Below are 17,377 nucleotides of genomic sequence, written 5' to 3'. Positions count from 1 at the left end.
TCTCGGCTCCCTGTGATGAGAAAGGCCACAGACCTCGGGCTCTGGATCCGCTGCCGCCCATGACGGCTCTCACAGGTGATGTCACACTGCACGGTACACTCCGGGGCAGCCCCGAGGATCAACCCCCGGTACCTGCTGCCTCCTGTCAATCCGCTATCTCACTGCGTCACTTCCGGAACTAGATCGGAGCGTGATGTCTTCACAACCAATCACCGCTCAGCAAAGGGGTGGAACTTAGATCCAAAGTGAGGCTTAGATTTACAAGTGACAAGAAATGACCTCAGAGGGGGCCTGTCACATGACCCGTGTCCTATCATCTGTCATTGGCCTCATGTAATAACAGGTGATTCTGGAAACAGGCCATAGCAACCATTCAGATTCCAGCTTTCATGTTTCCTGTGCAGGTTATAAAATGAAAGGATAGATTATTGGTTGCTATGGACAACTGCTCCATGTTATATATTACACCCCTCACACATGGGGAAATTGATCAAAACCAGTGTCAGGTTGGTTTCAGAGGAGCGTCATGTCCATATTACAGCCGCCGTGTATAACACACCAACTGTGGTCTAAAGACCCGAACTAACACCTTTATATGGATCTGTGCATTATTATATAAGATCACACCACCTGTACACTGAATTGTACACTTTATGCCGGTAAGGTATGTGTGATGATGTTATGCGTCTGTGATGTCATGTGTCTGTGATGATGTGTCTGTGATGTCATGTGTCTGTGATGATGTCATGCGTCTGTGAAGATGTCATGCGTCTGTGATGATGTCATGCGTCTGTGATGATGTCAGGCGTCTGTGGTGATGTCATGCGTCTGTGATGTCAGGCGTCTGTGATGATGTCAGGAGTCTGCGATGATGTCATGCGTCTGTGATGATGTCATGCGTCTGTGATGATGTAGTGTCTGTGATGATGTCGTGACTGTGAAGATGTCAGGCGTCTGTGATGATGTCAGGCGTCTGTGATGATGTCATGAGTCTGATGATGTCGTGTCTGTGATGATGTCATGTGTCTGTGATGATGATGTGTCTGTGATGATGTTGTGTCTGTGATGATGTCAGGCGTCTGTGATGATGTCAGGCGTCTGTGATGATGTCGTGTCTGTGATGGTGTCAGGCGTCTGTGATGATGTCAGGAGTCTGTGATGATGTCAGGAGTCTGTGATGATGTCGTGTCTGTGATGATGTCGTGTCTGTGATGATGTCAGGCGTCTGTGATGATGTCAGGAGTCTGATGATGTTGTGTCTGTGATGATGTCAGGCGTCTGTGATGATGTCAGGAGTCTGTGATGATGTCAGGAGTCTGTGATGATGTCGTGTCTGTGATGATGTCAGGCGTCTGTGATGATGTCAGGAGTCTGTGATGATGTCGTGTCTGTGATGATGTCGTGTCTGTGATGGTGTCAGGCGTCTGTGATGATGTCATGTGTCTGTGATGATGTCATGTGTCTGTGATAATGTCAGGTGTCTGTGATGATGTCGGGCGTCTGTGATGATGTCGGGCGTTTGAGATGATGTCATGTGTCTGTGATGATGTCAGGAGTCTGCGATGATGTCAGGCGTCTGCGATGATGTCATGTGTCTGTGATGATGTCATGTGTCTGTGATGGTGTCAGGCGTCTGTGATGATGTCAGGAGTCTGTGATGATGTCAGGAGTCTGTGATGATGTCGTGTCTGTGATGATGTCAGGCGTCTGTGATGATGTCAGGAGTCTGTGATGATGTCGTGTCTGTGATGATGTCGTGTCTGTGATGGTGTCAGGCGTCTGTGATGATGTCATGTGTCTGTGATGATGTCAGGAGTCTGTGATGATGTCGTGTCTGTGATGATGTCGTGTCTGTGATGGTGTCAGGCGTCTGTGATGATGTCAGGCGTCTGTGATGATGTCAGGAGTCTGATGATGTTGTGTCTGTGATGGTGTCAGGCGTCTGTGATGATGTCAGGAGTCTGTGATGATGTCAGGAGTCTGTGATGATGTCGTGTCTGTGATGATGTCAGGCGTCTGTGATGATGTCAGGAGTCTGTGATGATGTCGTGTCTGTGATGATGTCGTGTCTGTGATGGTGTCAGGCGTCTGTGATGATGTCATGTGTCTGTGATGATGTCATGTGTCTGTGATAATGTCAGGTGTCTGTGATGATGTCGGGCGTCTGTGATGATGTCGGGCGTTTGAGATGATGTCATGTGTCTGTGATGATGTCAGGAGTCTGCGATGATGTCAGGCGTCTGCGATGATGTCATGTGTCTGTGATGATGTCATGTGTCTGTGATGGTGTCAGGCGTCTGTGATGATGTCAGGAGTCTGTGATGATGTCAGGAGTCTGTGATGATGTCGTGTCTGTGATGATGTCAGGCGTCTGTGATGATGTCAGGAGTCTGTGATGATGTCGTGTCTGTGATGGTGTCAGGCGTCTGTGATGATGTCATGTGTCTGTGATGATGTCATGTGTCTGTGATGATGTCATGTGTCTGTGATGATGTCAGGTGTCTGTGATGATGTCGGGCGTCTGTGATGATGTCGGGCGTTTGAGATGATGTCATGTGTCTGTGATGATGTCAGGAGTCTGCGATGATGTCAGGCGTCTGCGATGATGTCATGTGTCTGCGATGTCAGGCGTCTGCGATGATGTCATGTGTCTGTGATGATGTCATGTGTCTGTGACATCAGTGTTTGATATTTTGCAATTATCACAAACTAAAACTGATTTCCTTGCCCTTTGATTCTTAAATCACATAAGATTGTGTCATAAAACATTGCGTGTGATATGTCGCCCTGGTCTTCTAGGTTTCCCGCTGTTATATCCCGGTACACGGTGCTTGCTCCACATTGTAGTGTATGACCGATAGTGAAGGGTTAACCCCGCGGTGGCAGCCGTGCGATATAGAACGTGTGATGAAGGAGGTTTATATACATGTTATATACAGTAATGGAGGTCCAGGAGCGCTCGGCTTTCTGCTGATATAAACACCTCGTCTCCATGGTTCCCAGTTATTTTTATCCTTTATATAGACAACGCGGACGTATCCCAGAGCGCCACACAGAGCGCCGGTCCCTGCAGAACTTAACCCCTCGCAGGACCTGACCGGGCAGCCACTTATTACATGACACAAAATATTATATCCGTACGATTGTAGCACATAAAGTCTGTAAATACGAGTGCGACAAAAGAAGAAATCCTCTATTTATGTACAAATTATAATATTCAGGGTACGGGGGGGACAGTCATTATATGTATAGTTTATAATATTCAGGGGTACGGGATATATATACAGGAGGAGGTAGGGGTGATATATATACAGGAGGAGGGAGGGGTGATATATATATATCACCCCTCCCTCCTCCTGTATATATATCACCCCTCCCTCCTCCTGTATATATATCACCCCTCCCTCCTCCTGTATATATATCACCCCTCCCTCCTCCTGTATATATATATATATATATATATACATACACACAAACACAGGGGGAGGGAGAGGTGTATATATATACTAGTCCTCAATGTATTGGAAGATCATCAGAAAGTTCATTTATTCCAGTAATTCAGCTCATAAAGTGTCTTGTATATTCTATAGATTCATCACACACAGAGGGATCTCATATATTCTATAGATTCATCACACACAGAGGGATCTCGTATATTCTATAGATTCATCACACACAGAGGGATCTCGTATATTCTATAGATTCATCACACACAGAGGGATCTCGTATATTCTATAGATTCATAACACACAGAGGGATCTCGTATATTCTATAGATTCATCTCACACAGAGGGATCTCATATATTCTATAGATTCATTACACACAGAGGGATCTCCTATATTCTATAGATTCATCACACACAGAGGGATCTCGTATATTCTATAGATTCATCACACACAGAGGGATCTCGTATATTCTATAGATTCATCACACACAGAGGGATCTCATATATTCTATAGACTCATCACACACAGAGGGATCTCGTATATTCTATAGATTCATTACACACAGAGGGATCTCCTATATTCTATAGATTCATCACACACAGAGGGATCACATATATTCTATAGATTCATCTCACACAGAGGGATCTCCTATATTCTATAGATTCATCACACACAGAGGGATCTCATATATTCTATAGATTCATCACACCCAGAGGGATCTCATATATTCTATAGATTCATCACACACAGAGGGATCTCGTATATTCTATAGATTCATCACACACAGAGGGATCTCGTATATTCTATAGATTCATCACACACAGAGGGATCTCGTATATTCTATAGATTCATCACACACAGAGGGATCTCGTATATTCTATAGATTCATCACACACAGAGGGATCTCGTATATTCTATAGATTCATCACACACAGAGGGATCTCATATATTCTATAGATTCATCACACACAGGGATCTCATATATTCTATAGATTCATCACACCCAGAGGGATCTCGTATATTCTATAGATTCATCACACACAGAGGGATCTCGTATATTCTATAGATTCATCACACACAGAGGGATCTCGTATATTCTATAGATTCATCACACACAGAGGGATCTCGTATATTCTATAGATTCATCACACACAGAGGGATCTCGTATATTCTATAGATTCATCACACACAGAGGGATCTCATATATTCTATAGATTCATCACACACAGAGGGATCTCATATATTCTATAGATTCATCACACACAGAGGGATCTCGTATATTCTATAGATTCATCACACACAGAGGGATCTCGTATATTCTATAGATTCATCACACAGAGGGATCTCCTATATTCTATAGATTCATCACACACAGAGGGATCTCCTATATTCTATAGATTCATCACACACAGAGGGATCTCATATATTCTATAGATTCATCACACACAGAGGGATCTCGTATATTCTATAGATTCATCACACACAGAGGGATCTCATATATTCTATAGATTCATCACACACAGAGGGATCTCGTATATTCTATAGATTCATCACACAGAGGGATCTCCTATATTCTATAGATTCATCACACACAGAGGGATCTCCTATATTCTATAGATTCATCACACACAGAGGGATCTCATATATTCTATAGATTCATCACACACAGAGGGATCTCCTATATTCTATAGATTCATCACATACAGAGGGATCTCATATATTCTATAGATTCATCACACACAGAGGGATCTCACATATTCTATAGATTCATCACACACAGGGATCTCGTATATTCTATAGATTCATCACACAGAGGGATCTCGTATATTCTATAGATTCATCACACAGAGGGATCTCGTATATTCTATAGATTCATCACACACACACACACAGAGGGATCTCGTATATTCTATAGATTCATCACACACAGAGGGATCTCGTATATTCTATAGATTCATCACACACAGAGGGTTCTCATATATTCTATAGATTCATCACACACAGAGGGATCTCGTATATTTTATAGATTCATCACACACAGAGGGATCTCGTATATTTTATAGATTCATCACACACACACAGAGAGGGATCTCGTATATTCTATAGATTCATCACACACAGAGGGATCTCGTATATTCTATAGATTCATCACACACAGAGGGATCTCATATATTCGATAGATTCATCACACACAGAGGGATCTCGTATATTTTATAGATTCATCACACACAGAGGGATCTCGTATATTCTATAGATTCATTACACACAGAGGGATCTCATATATTCTATAGATTCATCACACACAGAGGGATCTCGTATATTCTATAGATTCATCACACACAGAGGGATCTCCTATATTCTATAGATTCATCACACACAGAGGGATCACATATATTCTATAGATTCATCACACAGAGGGATCTCGTTTATTCTATAGATTCATCACACACAGAGGGCTCTCATATATTCTATAGATTCATCACACACAGAGGGATCTCATATATTCTATAGATTCATCACACACAGAGGGATCTCATATATTCTATAGATTCATCACACACAGAGAGATCTCCTATATTCTATAGATTCATCACACACAGAGGGATCTCCTATATTCTATAGATTCATCACACACAGAGGGATCACATATATTCTATAGATTCATCACACAGAGGGATCTCCTATATTCTATAGATTCATCACACACAGAGGGATCTCCTATATTCTATAGATTCATCACACACAGAGGGATCTCGTATATTCTATAGATTCATCACACACAGAGGGATCTCGTATATTCTATAGATTCATCACACACAGAGGGATCTCCTATATTCTATAGATTCATCACACACAGAGGGATCACATATATTCTATAGATTCATCACACAGAGGGATCTCGTTTATTCTATAGATTCATCACACACAGAGGGCTCTCATATATTCTATAGATTCATCACACACAGAGGGATCTCATATATTCTATAGATTCATCACACACAGAGGGATCTCATATATTCTATAGATTCATCACACACAGAGAGATCTCATATATTCTATAGATTCATCACACACAGAGGGATCTCCTATATTCTATAGATTCATCACACACAGAGGGATCACATATATTCTATAGATTCATCACACAGAGGGATCTCCTATATTCTATAGATTCATCACACACAGAGGGATCTCCTATATTCTATAGATTCATCACACACAGAGGGATCTCGTATATTCTATAGATTCATCACACACAGAGGGATCTCGTATATTCTATAGATTCATCACACACAAAGGGATCTATTTACAGCAGTTTTCTCTTTTCATGTTAATAATTATGGGAACATTTACTGAAAACCCAAAATTTTGTGTCTCAGAAAATGAGAATATGGGGTGTTAGTTGCAGATTGTCGCCTCCTGGTGTGACCCTCTAATCAGCGAATCAACACAAAACACCTGCAAAGGTTTCCTAAGCCTTTATGCCTCATGCACACGACTGTAGCCAAGTGCACGGCCGTGATTTTCGGGTCGGCCAGCAGCGGAGCATTATTTTCTATGAGCCTGGACCGCAAAACACGGCCGTAATAAGACATGTCCGTTCTTTTTGCGGTCCAGGCTCTGCGGCAATGCACAGACCGTAGAAACCATAGAAATTAATGGGACCTCAATTCACCCATGAATTTTCGGGGGAATTGCGGCCGCAAAAGCATGTTCGTGTGCATGGGGCCTAAAATGCTCCCACAGTCGGGTTCAGTGGCTCCACAATCATGGGGAAGATGCTGACCTGACAGTCCAGAAGAGTCATTGACCCCTCCACAAGGAGGAGAAGCCACAAAAGGACATTGCTAAAGAAGCTGCTGTTCACACAGCGCTGTATCCAAGCAGATTAATGGAGGGGAAGGAAAAAGTGTGGTAGAAAAAGGTGCACAAGCAACAGGGGTAACCGCAGCCTGGGAAGGATTGTCAAGAATCTGGGGGAGATTCACGACATGGGAGAAAACTGTAACATCGACCACGTCAGAAGCGTCTTACCGGAGCGAAGGAGGAAAAGGACGGGTCTGCTGCTCGGTGTCCACAGTTCTGTTCTCAGAGGAAAGTAAATTTTGCATTTCATTTGGAAGGTCCCGGAGTCTGGAGGAAGAGTGGAGAGGTGTCATTCCAAGTGTCCTGCGCTCCAGTGTGAAGTGTCCGCAGTCAGTGATGGTTTGGGGGCCGTGTCATTGGCTGGTGCTGGTCACTGTGTTATATCAGGTCCGGAGTCAGCGCCGCGTCTAGCAGGACATTCCCAGCACTTCATGCTTCCCTCTGCTGACAGATTTATGGAGACGCTGATTTCATTTTCCAGCAGGACTTGGCACCTGCCCACACTGCCAAAAGTACCAACACCTGGTGTAATAACCACAGTATCACTGCGCCCGATTGGCCAGCAAACTCGCCCGACCTAAACTCCATAGAGAATCTACAGGGTATTGTCAGGAGGAAGATGAGACCCCAGACCCAACAATGCAGACGAGCTCAAGGCCGATATCAAAGCAACCTGGACTTCCATAACACCTCAGCAGTGCCACCGGCTGATCACCTCCATGCCATGCCGCATTGATACCACCTCAGCAGTGCCACCGGCTGATAACCTCCATGCCATGCCGCATTGATACCACCTCAGCAGTGCCACAGGCTGATCACCTCCATGCCACGCCGCATTGATAACACCTCAGAAGTGCCACAGGCTGATCACTTCCATGCCACGCCGCATTGATAACACCTCAGAAGTGCCACAGGCTGATCGCCTCCATGCCACGCCGCATTGATAACACCTCAGCAGTACCACAGGCTGATCACCTCCATGCCACGCCGCATTGATAACACCTCAGAAGTGCCACAGGCTGATCACTTCCATGCCACGCCGCATTGATAACACCTCAGAAGTGCCACAGGCTGATCGCCTCCATGCCACGCCGCATTGATAACACCTCAGCAGTGCCACAGGCTGATCGCCCCCATGCCACGCCGCATTGATAACACCTCAGCAGTGCCACAGGCTGATCGCCTCCATGCCACGCCGCATTGATTACACCTCAGCAGTGCCACAGGCTGATCGCCTCCATGCCATGCCGCATTGATACCACCTCAGCAGTGCCACAGGCTGATCACCTCCATGCCACGCCGCATTGATAACACCTCAGCAGTGCCACAGGCTGATCGCCTCCATGCCATGCCGCATTGATACCACCTCAGCAGTGCCACAGGCTGATCGCCTCCATGCCACGCCGCATTGATAACACCTCAGCAGTGCCACATGCTGATCGCCTCCATGCCACGCCGCATTGATAACACCTCGGCAGTGCCACCAGCTGATCCCCTCCATGCCACGCCACATTGATGACACCTCAGCAGTGCCACAGGCTGATCGCCTCCATGCCACGCCGCATTGATAACACCTCAGCAGTGCCACCAGCTGATCCCCTCCATGCCACGCCGCATTGATACCACCTCAGCAGTGCCACAGGCTGATCACCTTCATGTCACGCCGCATTGATATCACCTCAGCAGTGCCACAGGCTGATCGCCTCCATGCCACGCTGCAGTGATATCACCTCAGCAGTGCCACAGGCTGATCCCCTCCATGCCACACCGCATTGATACCACCTCAGCAGTGCCACAGGCTGATCACCTCCATGCCACGCCGCATTGATATCACCTCAGCAGTGCCACAGGCTGATCACCTCCATGCCATGTCGCATTGATAACCCCTTAGCAGTGCCACAGACTGATCACCCCCATGCCACGCCGCATTGATAACACCTCAGCAGTGCCACAGGCTGATCGCCCCCATGCCACGCAGCATTGATGCAGTAAATCATGCAGAGTCGGAGCCACGGCCAAGTATTGAGGGCAGATACTGGACAGACTTCTCAGTAGGACGACATTTCTGTATTAAAAATCATTTTTGGAATTGGGCTTATATAATATTCTCATTTTCTGAGACACTAAATTTTGGGTTTTCAGTAACTGTTCCCATAATCATCAACATTACAAGAAGAAACTGCTGGAAATAGATCCCTCTGTGTGTGATGAATCTATAGAATATATGAGATCCCTCTGTGTGTGATGAATCTATAGAATATATGAGATCCCTCTGTGTGTGATGAATCTATAGAATATACGAGATCCCTCTGTGTGTGATGAATCTATGGAATAGGAGATCCCTCTGTGTGTGATGAATCTATAGAATATGAGATCCCTCTGTGTGTGATGAATCTATAGAATATAGGAGATCCCTCTGTGTGTGATGAATCTATAGAATATATGAGATCCCTGTGTGTGATGAATCTATAGAATATATGAGATCCCTCTGTGTGTGATGAATCTATAGAATATAGGAGATCCCTCTGTGTGAGATGAATCTATAGAATATATGAGATCTCTCTGTGTGTGATGAATCTATAGAATATAGGAGATCCCTCTGTGTGTGATGAATCTATAGAATATATGAGATCCCTCTGTGTGTGATGAATCTATAGAATATATGAGATCCCTGTGTGTGATGAATCTATAGAATATATGAGAGCCCTCTGTGTGTGATGAATCTATAGAATATATGAGATCCCTCTGTGTGTGATGAATCTATAGAATATACGAGATCCCTCTGTGTGTGATGAATCTATAGAATATACGAGAGCCCTCTGTGTGTGATGAATCTATAGAATATAGGAGATCCCTCTGTGTGTGATGAATCTATAGAATATATGAGATCTCTCTGTGTGTGATGAATCTATAGAATATAGGAGATCCCTCTGTGTGTGATGAATCTATAGAATATATGTGATCCCTCTGTGTGTGATGAATCTATAGAATATAGGAGATGCCTCTGTGTGTGATGAATCTATAGAATATATGAGATCCCTCTGTGTGAGATGAATCTATAGAATATAGGAGATCCCTCTGTGTGTGGTGAATCTATAGAATATGAGATCCCTCTGTGTGTGATGAATCTATAGAATATACGAGATCCCTCTGTGTGTGGTGAATCTATAGAATATACGAGATCCCTGTGTGTGGTGAATCTATAGAATATGAGATCCCTCTGTGTGTGATGAATCTATAGAATATACGAGATCCCTCTGTGTGTGGTGAATCTATAGAATATACGAGATCCCTCTGTGTGTGATGAATCTATAGAATATACGAGATCCCTCTGTGTGTGATGAATCTATAGAATATATGAGATCCCTCTGTGTGTGATGAATCTATAGAATATATGAGATCCCTCTGTGTGATGAATCTATAGAATATATGAGATCCCTCTGTGTGTGATGAATCTATAGAATATATGAGATCCCTCTGTGTGTGATGAATCTATAGAATATATGAGATCCCTCTGTGTGTGATGAATCTATAGAATATACGAGATCCCTGTGTGTGGTGAATCTATAGAATATACGAGATCCCTCTGTGTGTGATGAATCTATAGAATATATGAGATCCCTCTGTGTGTGATGAATCTATAGAATATATGAGATCCCTCTGTGTGATGAATCTATAGAATATACGAGATCCCTCTGTGTGTGATGAATCTATAGAATATATGAGAGCCCTCTGTGTGTGATGAATCTATAGAATATAGGAGATCCCTCTGTGTGATGAATCTATAGAATATATGAGATCTCTCTGTGTGTGATGAATCTATAGAATATAGGAGATCCCTCTGTGTGTGATGAATCTATAGAATATATGTGATCCCTCTGTGTGTGATGAATCTATAGAATATAGGAGATGCCTCTGTGTGTGATGAATCTATAGAATATATGAGATCCCTCTGTGTGAGATGAATCTATAGAATATAGGAGATCCCTCTGTGTGTGATGAATCTATAGAATATATGAGATCCCTCTGTGTGTGGTGAATCTATAGAATATGAGATCCCTCTGTGTGTGATGAATCTATAGAATATACGAGATCCCTCTGTGTGTGGTGAATCTATAGAATATACGAGATCCCTCTGTGTGTGATGAATCTATAGAATATATGAGATCCCTCTGTGTGTGATGAATCTATAGAATATATGAGATCCCTCTGTGTGTGATGAATCTATAGAATATATGAGATCCCTCTGTGTGATGAATCTATAGAATATATGAGATCCCTCTGTGTGTGATGAATCTATAGAATATATGAGATCCCTCTGTGTGTGATGAATCTATAGAATATATGAGATCCCTCTGTGTGTGATGAATCTATAGAATATACGAGATCCCTGTGTGTGGTGAATCTATAGAATATACGAGATCCCTCTGTGTGTTATGAATCTATAGAATATACGAGAACCCTCTGTGTGTGATGAATCTATAGAATATATGAGATCCCTCTGTGTGTGATGAATCTATAGAATATACGAGATCCCTCTGTGTGAGATGAATCTATAGAATATACGAGATCCCTCTGTGTGTGATGAATCTATAGAATATACGAGATCCCTCTGTGTGTGATGAATCTATAGAATATACGAGATCCCTCTGTGTGAGATGAATCTATAGAATATATGAGATCCCTCTGTGTGTGATGAATCTATAGAATATATGAGATCCCTCTGTGTGTGATGAATCTATAGAATATACGAGACACTTTATGAGCTGAATTACTGGAGTAAATGAACTTTCTGATGATCTTCTAATTTATTGAGGACTGGTACGTAACATCCGGACATTCCGCCATGGTTTATGGTTCTGTAATTTGGTTTCAGGAGATCCGTGGTGAGGTCTGGATGTCAGATCAGGAATATGGACAGATAAATCCACGGGTACAATATGCCCTTAATAAATGGGAGGGGGAATTTATATCAGAATAAAGCTCCTGACCACCTGACATAAAACATGTATGGTCAGTAAGGGGGTCGTAGGTTTTTCTCACATTTTAGGTGCCAGTTACGGGCATGTTTGCTGATCCGCAGTACCTCTCATAGCCTGTGATGTGGGGGCGCTGTTCGTCCTTTCTGCTTCAACTTTTAAAGTTCTGAATAACTGATGTCTTTTTCGTCTCCCTAATATTTTATCTGGACATCGTTAATATTAAACTGCAGGTAAATCTATTAAGAAATCCTGCAACCCCCCAAAAAAAAAATTATTAAATGCCACCTTTTTATTTTCTTCAGGGATTAGGATTCAGATGAAATGAATAAACTTAACATGAGCTCTGCAGGAAGTGACTCACGCGAAGGCGGCTGCGTGCAATAACGAGGAATAAGTCAGCAGGAGAGGGTGAGTTGTTACTACGCATCGTTCCCCCGGGATGTTCCGCCGCCGACTGTCCTGATCTTTCTCAAACCAGTTCACAGCCTTTATCTAGAAATAATAAGATTCCTTCTACTGTAACGTGTTGCATCATTTCCTAGCGTCGTCTTACTTGTCCCAATATTGGCCGTGTGAACGAGCGCTGATAAATGAGACATCTGGTTGATCAGTGCAGATTTGCTCCTTTCACAAGATCAGATCAGTAATGTCTGGGGATGATCGCTCGTTACTCTGATCACTCGTCCTCATACATTTCCATCATGTCGGCAGCGCGTCGTTGTTTACACCGGGCAATGATCAGTAATGTCTGGGGATGATCGCTCGTTACTCCGATCACTCGTCCTCATACATTTCCATCATGTCGGCAGCGCGTCGTTGGTTACACGGGGCAATGATCAGTAATGTCTGGGGATGATCGCTCGTTACTCCGATCACTCGTCCTCATACATTTCCATCATGTCGGCAGCACGTCGTTGGTTACACCGGGCAATGATCAGTAATGTCTGGGGATGATCGCTCGTTACTCCGATCACTCGTCCTCATACATTTCAATCATGTTGGCAGCGCGTCGTTGGTTACACCGGGCAATGATCAGTAATGTCTGGGGATGATCGCTCGTTACTCCGATCACTCGTCCTCATATATTTCCATCATGTCGGCAGCGCGTCGTTGTTTACACCGGGCAATGATCAGTAATGTCTGGGGATGATCGCTCGTTACTCCGATCACTCGTCCTCATACATTTCCATCATGTCGGCAGCGCGTCGTTGGTTACACCGGGCAATGATCAGTAATGTCTGGGGATGATCGCTCGTTACTCCGATCACTCGTCCTCATACATTTTCATTATGTCGGCAGTGCGTCGTTGGTTACACCGGGCAATGATCAGTAATGTCTGGGGATGATCGCTCGTTACTCCGATCACTCGTCCTCATACATTTCCATCATGTCAGCAGCGCGTCGTTGTTTACACCGGGCAATGATCAGTAATGTCTGGGGATGATCGCTCGTTACTCCGATCACTCGTCCTCATACATTTCCATCATGTCGGCAGCGCGTCGTTGGTTACACCGGGCAATGATCAGTAATGTCTGGGGATGATCGCTCGTTACTCCGATCACTCGTCCTCATACATTTCCATCATGTCGGCAGCGCGTCGTTGTTTACACCAGGGGGTGGGATGTGCTGCCAACAACCATAATTTTTCTTGCTGCATAAACAATATGGTGTAAAAGGGCCTTTATACTCTAGTCACTTCCAGAGCTGCAGTCGCAACTCTACCGGTTGTCACTTGGTGACAGTCTTCAGGTGCATTTTTGGAAATGTACAGCATATGGTGTAAACACTACATCTCCCACAATGCACAGCAGCACAATATCTTCTGTCCAGACACTGAACCAGCAGGAGATGCAGAGATATTTGAAGTTCTGCATTCTTGGAGCCAATAGGAAACAATCAGCAACTCAAAACACAAATTAGCACAAGATTTTATTAAGTGCAAAGTAACACAAAGAAACATATAAAATCAGACGGGGACAAACATCCAGCGCAGGTACCCGGGCCCCCTCACCCGGAAGCAGCTCATTGGCTCAGCGACACCCCAGGTTCCTGCTGCTTAGAGGTCACAGCACTGCCTATGAAGGTCGTACCCAGAAGAAGCACAAGTCCAGGCTCCCTCGCAGGCCCACTTTGCGCCGGGACACTTTATTACGTCACCTTAGGGTCGTCGTTCACCCGCTTGGTGCATTGTCACCCGGACATTTGCAGCTACTCGTGTCCCATACAGACACTCGCTCTCCTCTCACTCACATGTATTCTGTGGGGGGAGGGGATCTCTGCCACCCCCCAGGCCGTAGCTCCCCCACACTCAGTCTCCAGTCACACCACGTCCTCTGGATCAGTCGTGCCGTCTTCATGCGCTCCTTTCCTTTTCGAGTTGCGCACTGCGGTTCAGCCCGGGGTACGTGACACCAGAGCCTCCTGCATCTGCTGCCGGCAGCGGGCGTAGCGTTGAACGATCTGCCGCATGTGCTCCTCCTCTTCCCGCTGGAGAATGCGCAGGAAGTTGTGCAGCTCCGGCATGCTGAACGCGTCCCACTGAGGAAGAGACGAGGGTCAGTGCAAGAAAACCACAAGATGTAGGAAGAGGAGAGAGGCGGCGCACGTGACGCCGCCACACAACACCAACTCACATTCACTTCCCCAGTTTCGTTCTCCTTCAGGATGAAGCTCAGAGTCTTCTCACACGGTCCAGAGAACAGGCGCAGCTTTAATGGGGTCTCATCATCCGAGACTTTTTTTAAGCAGACTGCAAGAAACGTCACAGCTATAAATAACGAGGAGCTAGAGGCGCGAAACCATTAAAAAGGCTTTTGTTTTTTTTAATAGTCAGTCAGTTTTTACTTTTTGAGATACAGCTGCTTTGTATCCGGTATATAGAGCAGCTGTATCCAACGCTGAGACCTGAATCCGGCAGATCAGCGGGACTGACGGGTGCAGTGACAGCGGGTCCTGCGTCTCTGACAGTTCATAACTTAGATGTGATGGATTACAGGTGGATCCTGCGTGTCAGAGACCCAGGACGCGCTGACACCGAACCCGTCATCTCGGCAGGACTGACGGGAACAGGTTTTAGCGAATACAGCAGCTCCAAATACAGGATACAAAGCAAGAGCGTCTCCAACAGTAAAGAGAATCTTTAATAAAAATGTATTTGAGAGTTGCACCAAATACACTGGTAGGTTTACATAGCGTTTAAAGGGCCGGTAACAGTTATAGCCCAGAGCTTATAATAGAGCTGGAGCGTAATAAGAGGAACACTACAGTCGCCCTCTCCCCGGCCTGACATGTCTGATAACAGGGAGCAACAGACGGTAATCAGCTGCACAGCACATGGAGAGGAGAGGCTGCCTTTACAGCGTGTATTTGAGGTCCCTTGTAGGTGAGGGGCCGTCTTTCTTGGTAATGCGCGGTGTATGCGCTGTCGGGGGCAGGGGACGGTGCCGCAGCCGCCTCCCGTATTATAGGACTGCAGCCACTAGTGACGTTTTGCTGCAAATGAAGGTTTATCGGAGGCGCCCGCGCGGACTCTCACCTTGACCCTCCTTCTCCGTCCTCTGGAACAAGGCGAATTTCCTGGGGTTATCCAGCACCGTGAATTTGCGCAGGAGCGCCTGGATGACCTCGCTGGCCGGGGTGCGGGAGCTGAGGTGCAGGTGCTTGGAAGCGTCCTTGGGGAGGTAGAAGGAGGTTCTGCGCTTCACTTGCTGGGATCGTGCGGCTGCTCTCCGCTCGTGAGCACAGGACGGCTTCTTAGCTGCCGGAACCGAAACCGGGCGGACGAGCTTCAGCTGGACCTTAATGAAGCCGGTGTAGGAGCCATCTTTATTCTGAAAACGATAGAGCAGGTTCAGGCGATTAGCGGGTTCATCGGGGTCCGATACCAGCGCCGTCCAACAACAGTGGTCCCTGGAGAGCCATCGGAAGTGTGCGAACCAATCGCTGTCACCTCTACTTGCGCGGCCCCCTCCCGGCAGCATCAGTCATCGCTTGCCCCCCCCTCCCAGCAGCGTCAGTCATCGCTTGCCCCCCCCTCCTCCCGGCAGCGTCAGTCATCGCTTGCCCCCCCCTCCTCCCGGCAGCGTCAGTCATCGCTTGCCCCCCCCCCTCCTCCCGGCAGCGTCAGTCATCGCTTGCCCCCCCCCTCCTCCCGGCAGCGTCAGTCATCGCTTGCCCCCCCCCTCCCTCCCGGCAGCGTCAGCCATCGCGTGGGCTCTCAGTCAGTGAACCCCCCCCCCCACCCACGGTCAGGCAGGCAGTGTCAGTGATCGTGTGGTCCCTCGTCAGGCAGCGTCAGTGATCGTGTGGGCTCTGTCAGTGAACCCCCCCCATCAGGCAGAGTCTCATCATGTGCCCCCCCCCCCCCCCCGTCAGGCAGCGTCGGTCGTCACGTGACGTCTATTACGGCTCGGCCCCCACGTTGGACGTACCGCGCTCATGAAGAGGTTACTCTTGATCTTGGAGTTATAATCCTTTATCATCTGCTCCGTCTCCTTCGGGCTCGGCGCCGGCGGCTGCTTCTCTGGTTTCTCATCCTGAAAAGACACGAGAGATTATGGGATGTGGCGACCCCCAGCAGCGCCCGTCTCACTATACACAGGGGCGTCTGAATTGTCGCTCTTGGGATGGGTTTTTGTTACAGTAACATCTGCGGCGACTTTCTCCTCTAGACATTTCCCGGGCACGGAGAACTTCTACGTTTTGATCTCTGCGCACATTGGGAGCGCCCGGCGCAGACGGATAATAACCAGCGCATTAACCCCGTCACGGTGGAGTAGATTCTGCTGCTACATTTTATAGTTCGGTGATAGGTCGGAGGGTCTGGGACAAGGTCTGAGGCCTCGGGATATAGAAGATAGTATGTCCGGGGAGGTCGGAGTCACTTTACGTTACGGCACTATGAGCAGTCCCCCTGTATAACGTTATTACACTATTGGCTCCTCTATGGTGAGCAGCAGAGTACAGGCCGCTACTTGGCAGCCTGCGAGTGATGGGTCTATTGCAGCCGGACCATCCCCAGTATCTTCTGCGTGTCTTGGGACGGATCTCCCCTCATGTGTAGCATTATATTAGGTTATTGC

General features: G+C 46.1%; 2 protein-coding genes across 3 annotated transcripts in view; one reads left to right on the top strand and one right to left on the bottom strand.

The window, feature by feature from the left end:
- Nucleotides 1-255: 255 nt before the first annotated feature.
- The window catches only part of RAD54L2 (RAD54 like 2), an 87,030-nt gene continuing 69,908 nt past the window's right edge, over nucleotides 256-17,377 (top strand). The window contains exons 1-2 of the mRNA XM_075831954.1: nucleotides 256-659; nucleotides 12,599-12,704. The gene's annotated coding sequence lies outside the window, so the exon portion shown is untranslated. The remainder of the gene's footprint in view (nucleotides 660-12,598; nucleotides 12,705-17,377) is intronic.
- RASSF1 (Ras association domain family member 1) overlaps nucleotides 14,213-17,377 on the bottom strand; it is a 28,287-nt gene continuing 25,122 nt past the window's right edge. For both annotated transcript variants that reach the window (XM_075831961.1, XM_075831962.1), the window contains 4 exons: nucleotides 16,727-16,831; nucleotides 15,832-16,126; nucleotides 14,930-15,045; nucleotides 14,213-14,834 (listed from right to left, as the gene is read on the bottom strand). In XM_075831961.1, coding sequence (XP_075688076.1) covers nucleotides 14,688-14,834; nucleotides 14,930-15,045; nucleotides 15,832-16,126; nucleotides 16,727-16,831 — 663 coding nt within the window. In that variant the 3' untranslated portion in view covers nucleotides 14,213-14,687. The remainder of the gene's footprint in view (nucleotides 14,835-14,929; nucleotides 15,046-15,831; nucleotides 16,127-16,726; nucleotides 16,832-17,377) is intronic.

This window comes from Rhinoderma darwinii, chromosome 7 (genome assembly GCF_050947455.1).
Source record: "Rhinoderma darwinii isolate aRhiDar2 chromosome 7, aRhiDar2.hap1, whole genome shotgun sequence".
Lineage (NCBI taxonomy): Eukaryota > Metazoa > Chordata > Amphibia > Anura > Rhinodermatidae > Rhinoderma > Rhinoderma darwinii.
This window is presented reverse-complemented; position numbering and strand designations above follow the sequence as displayed.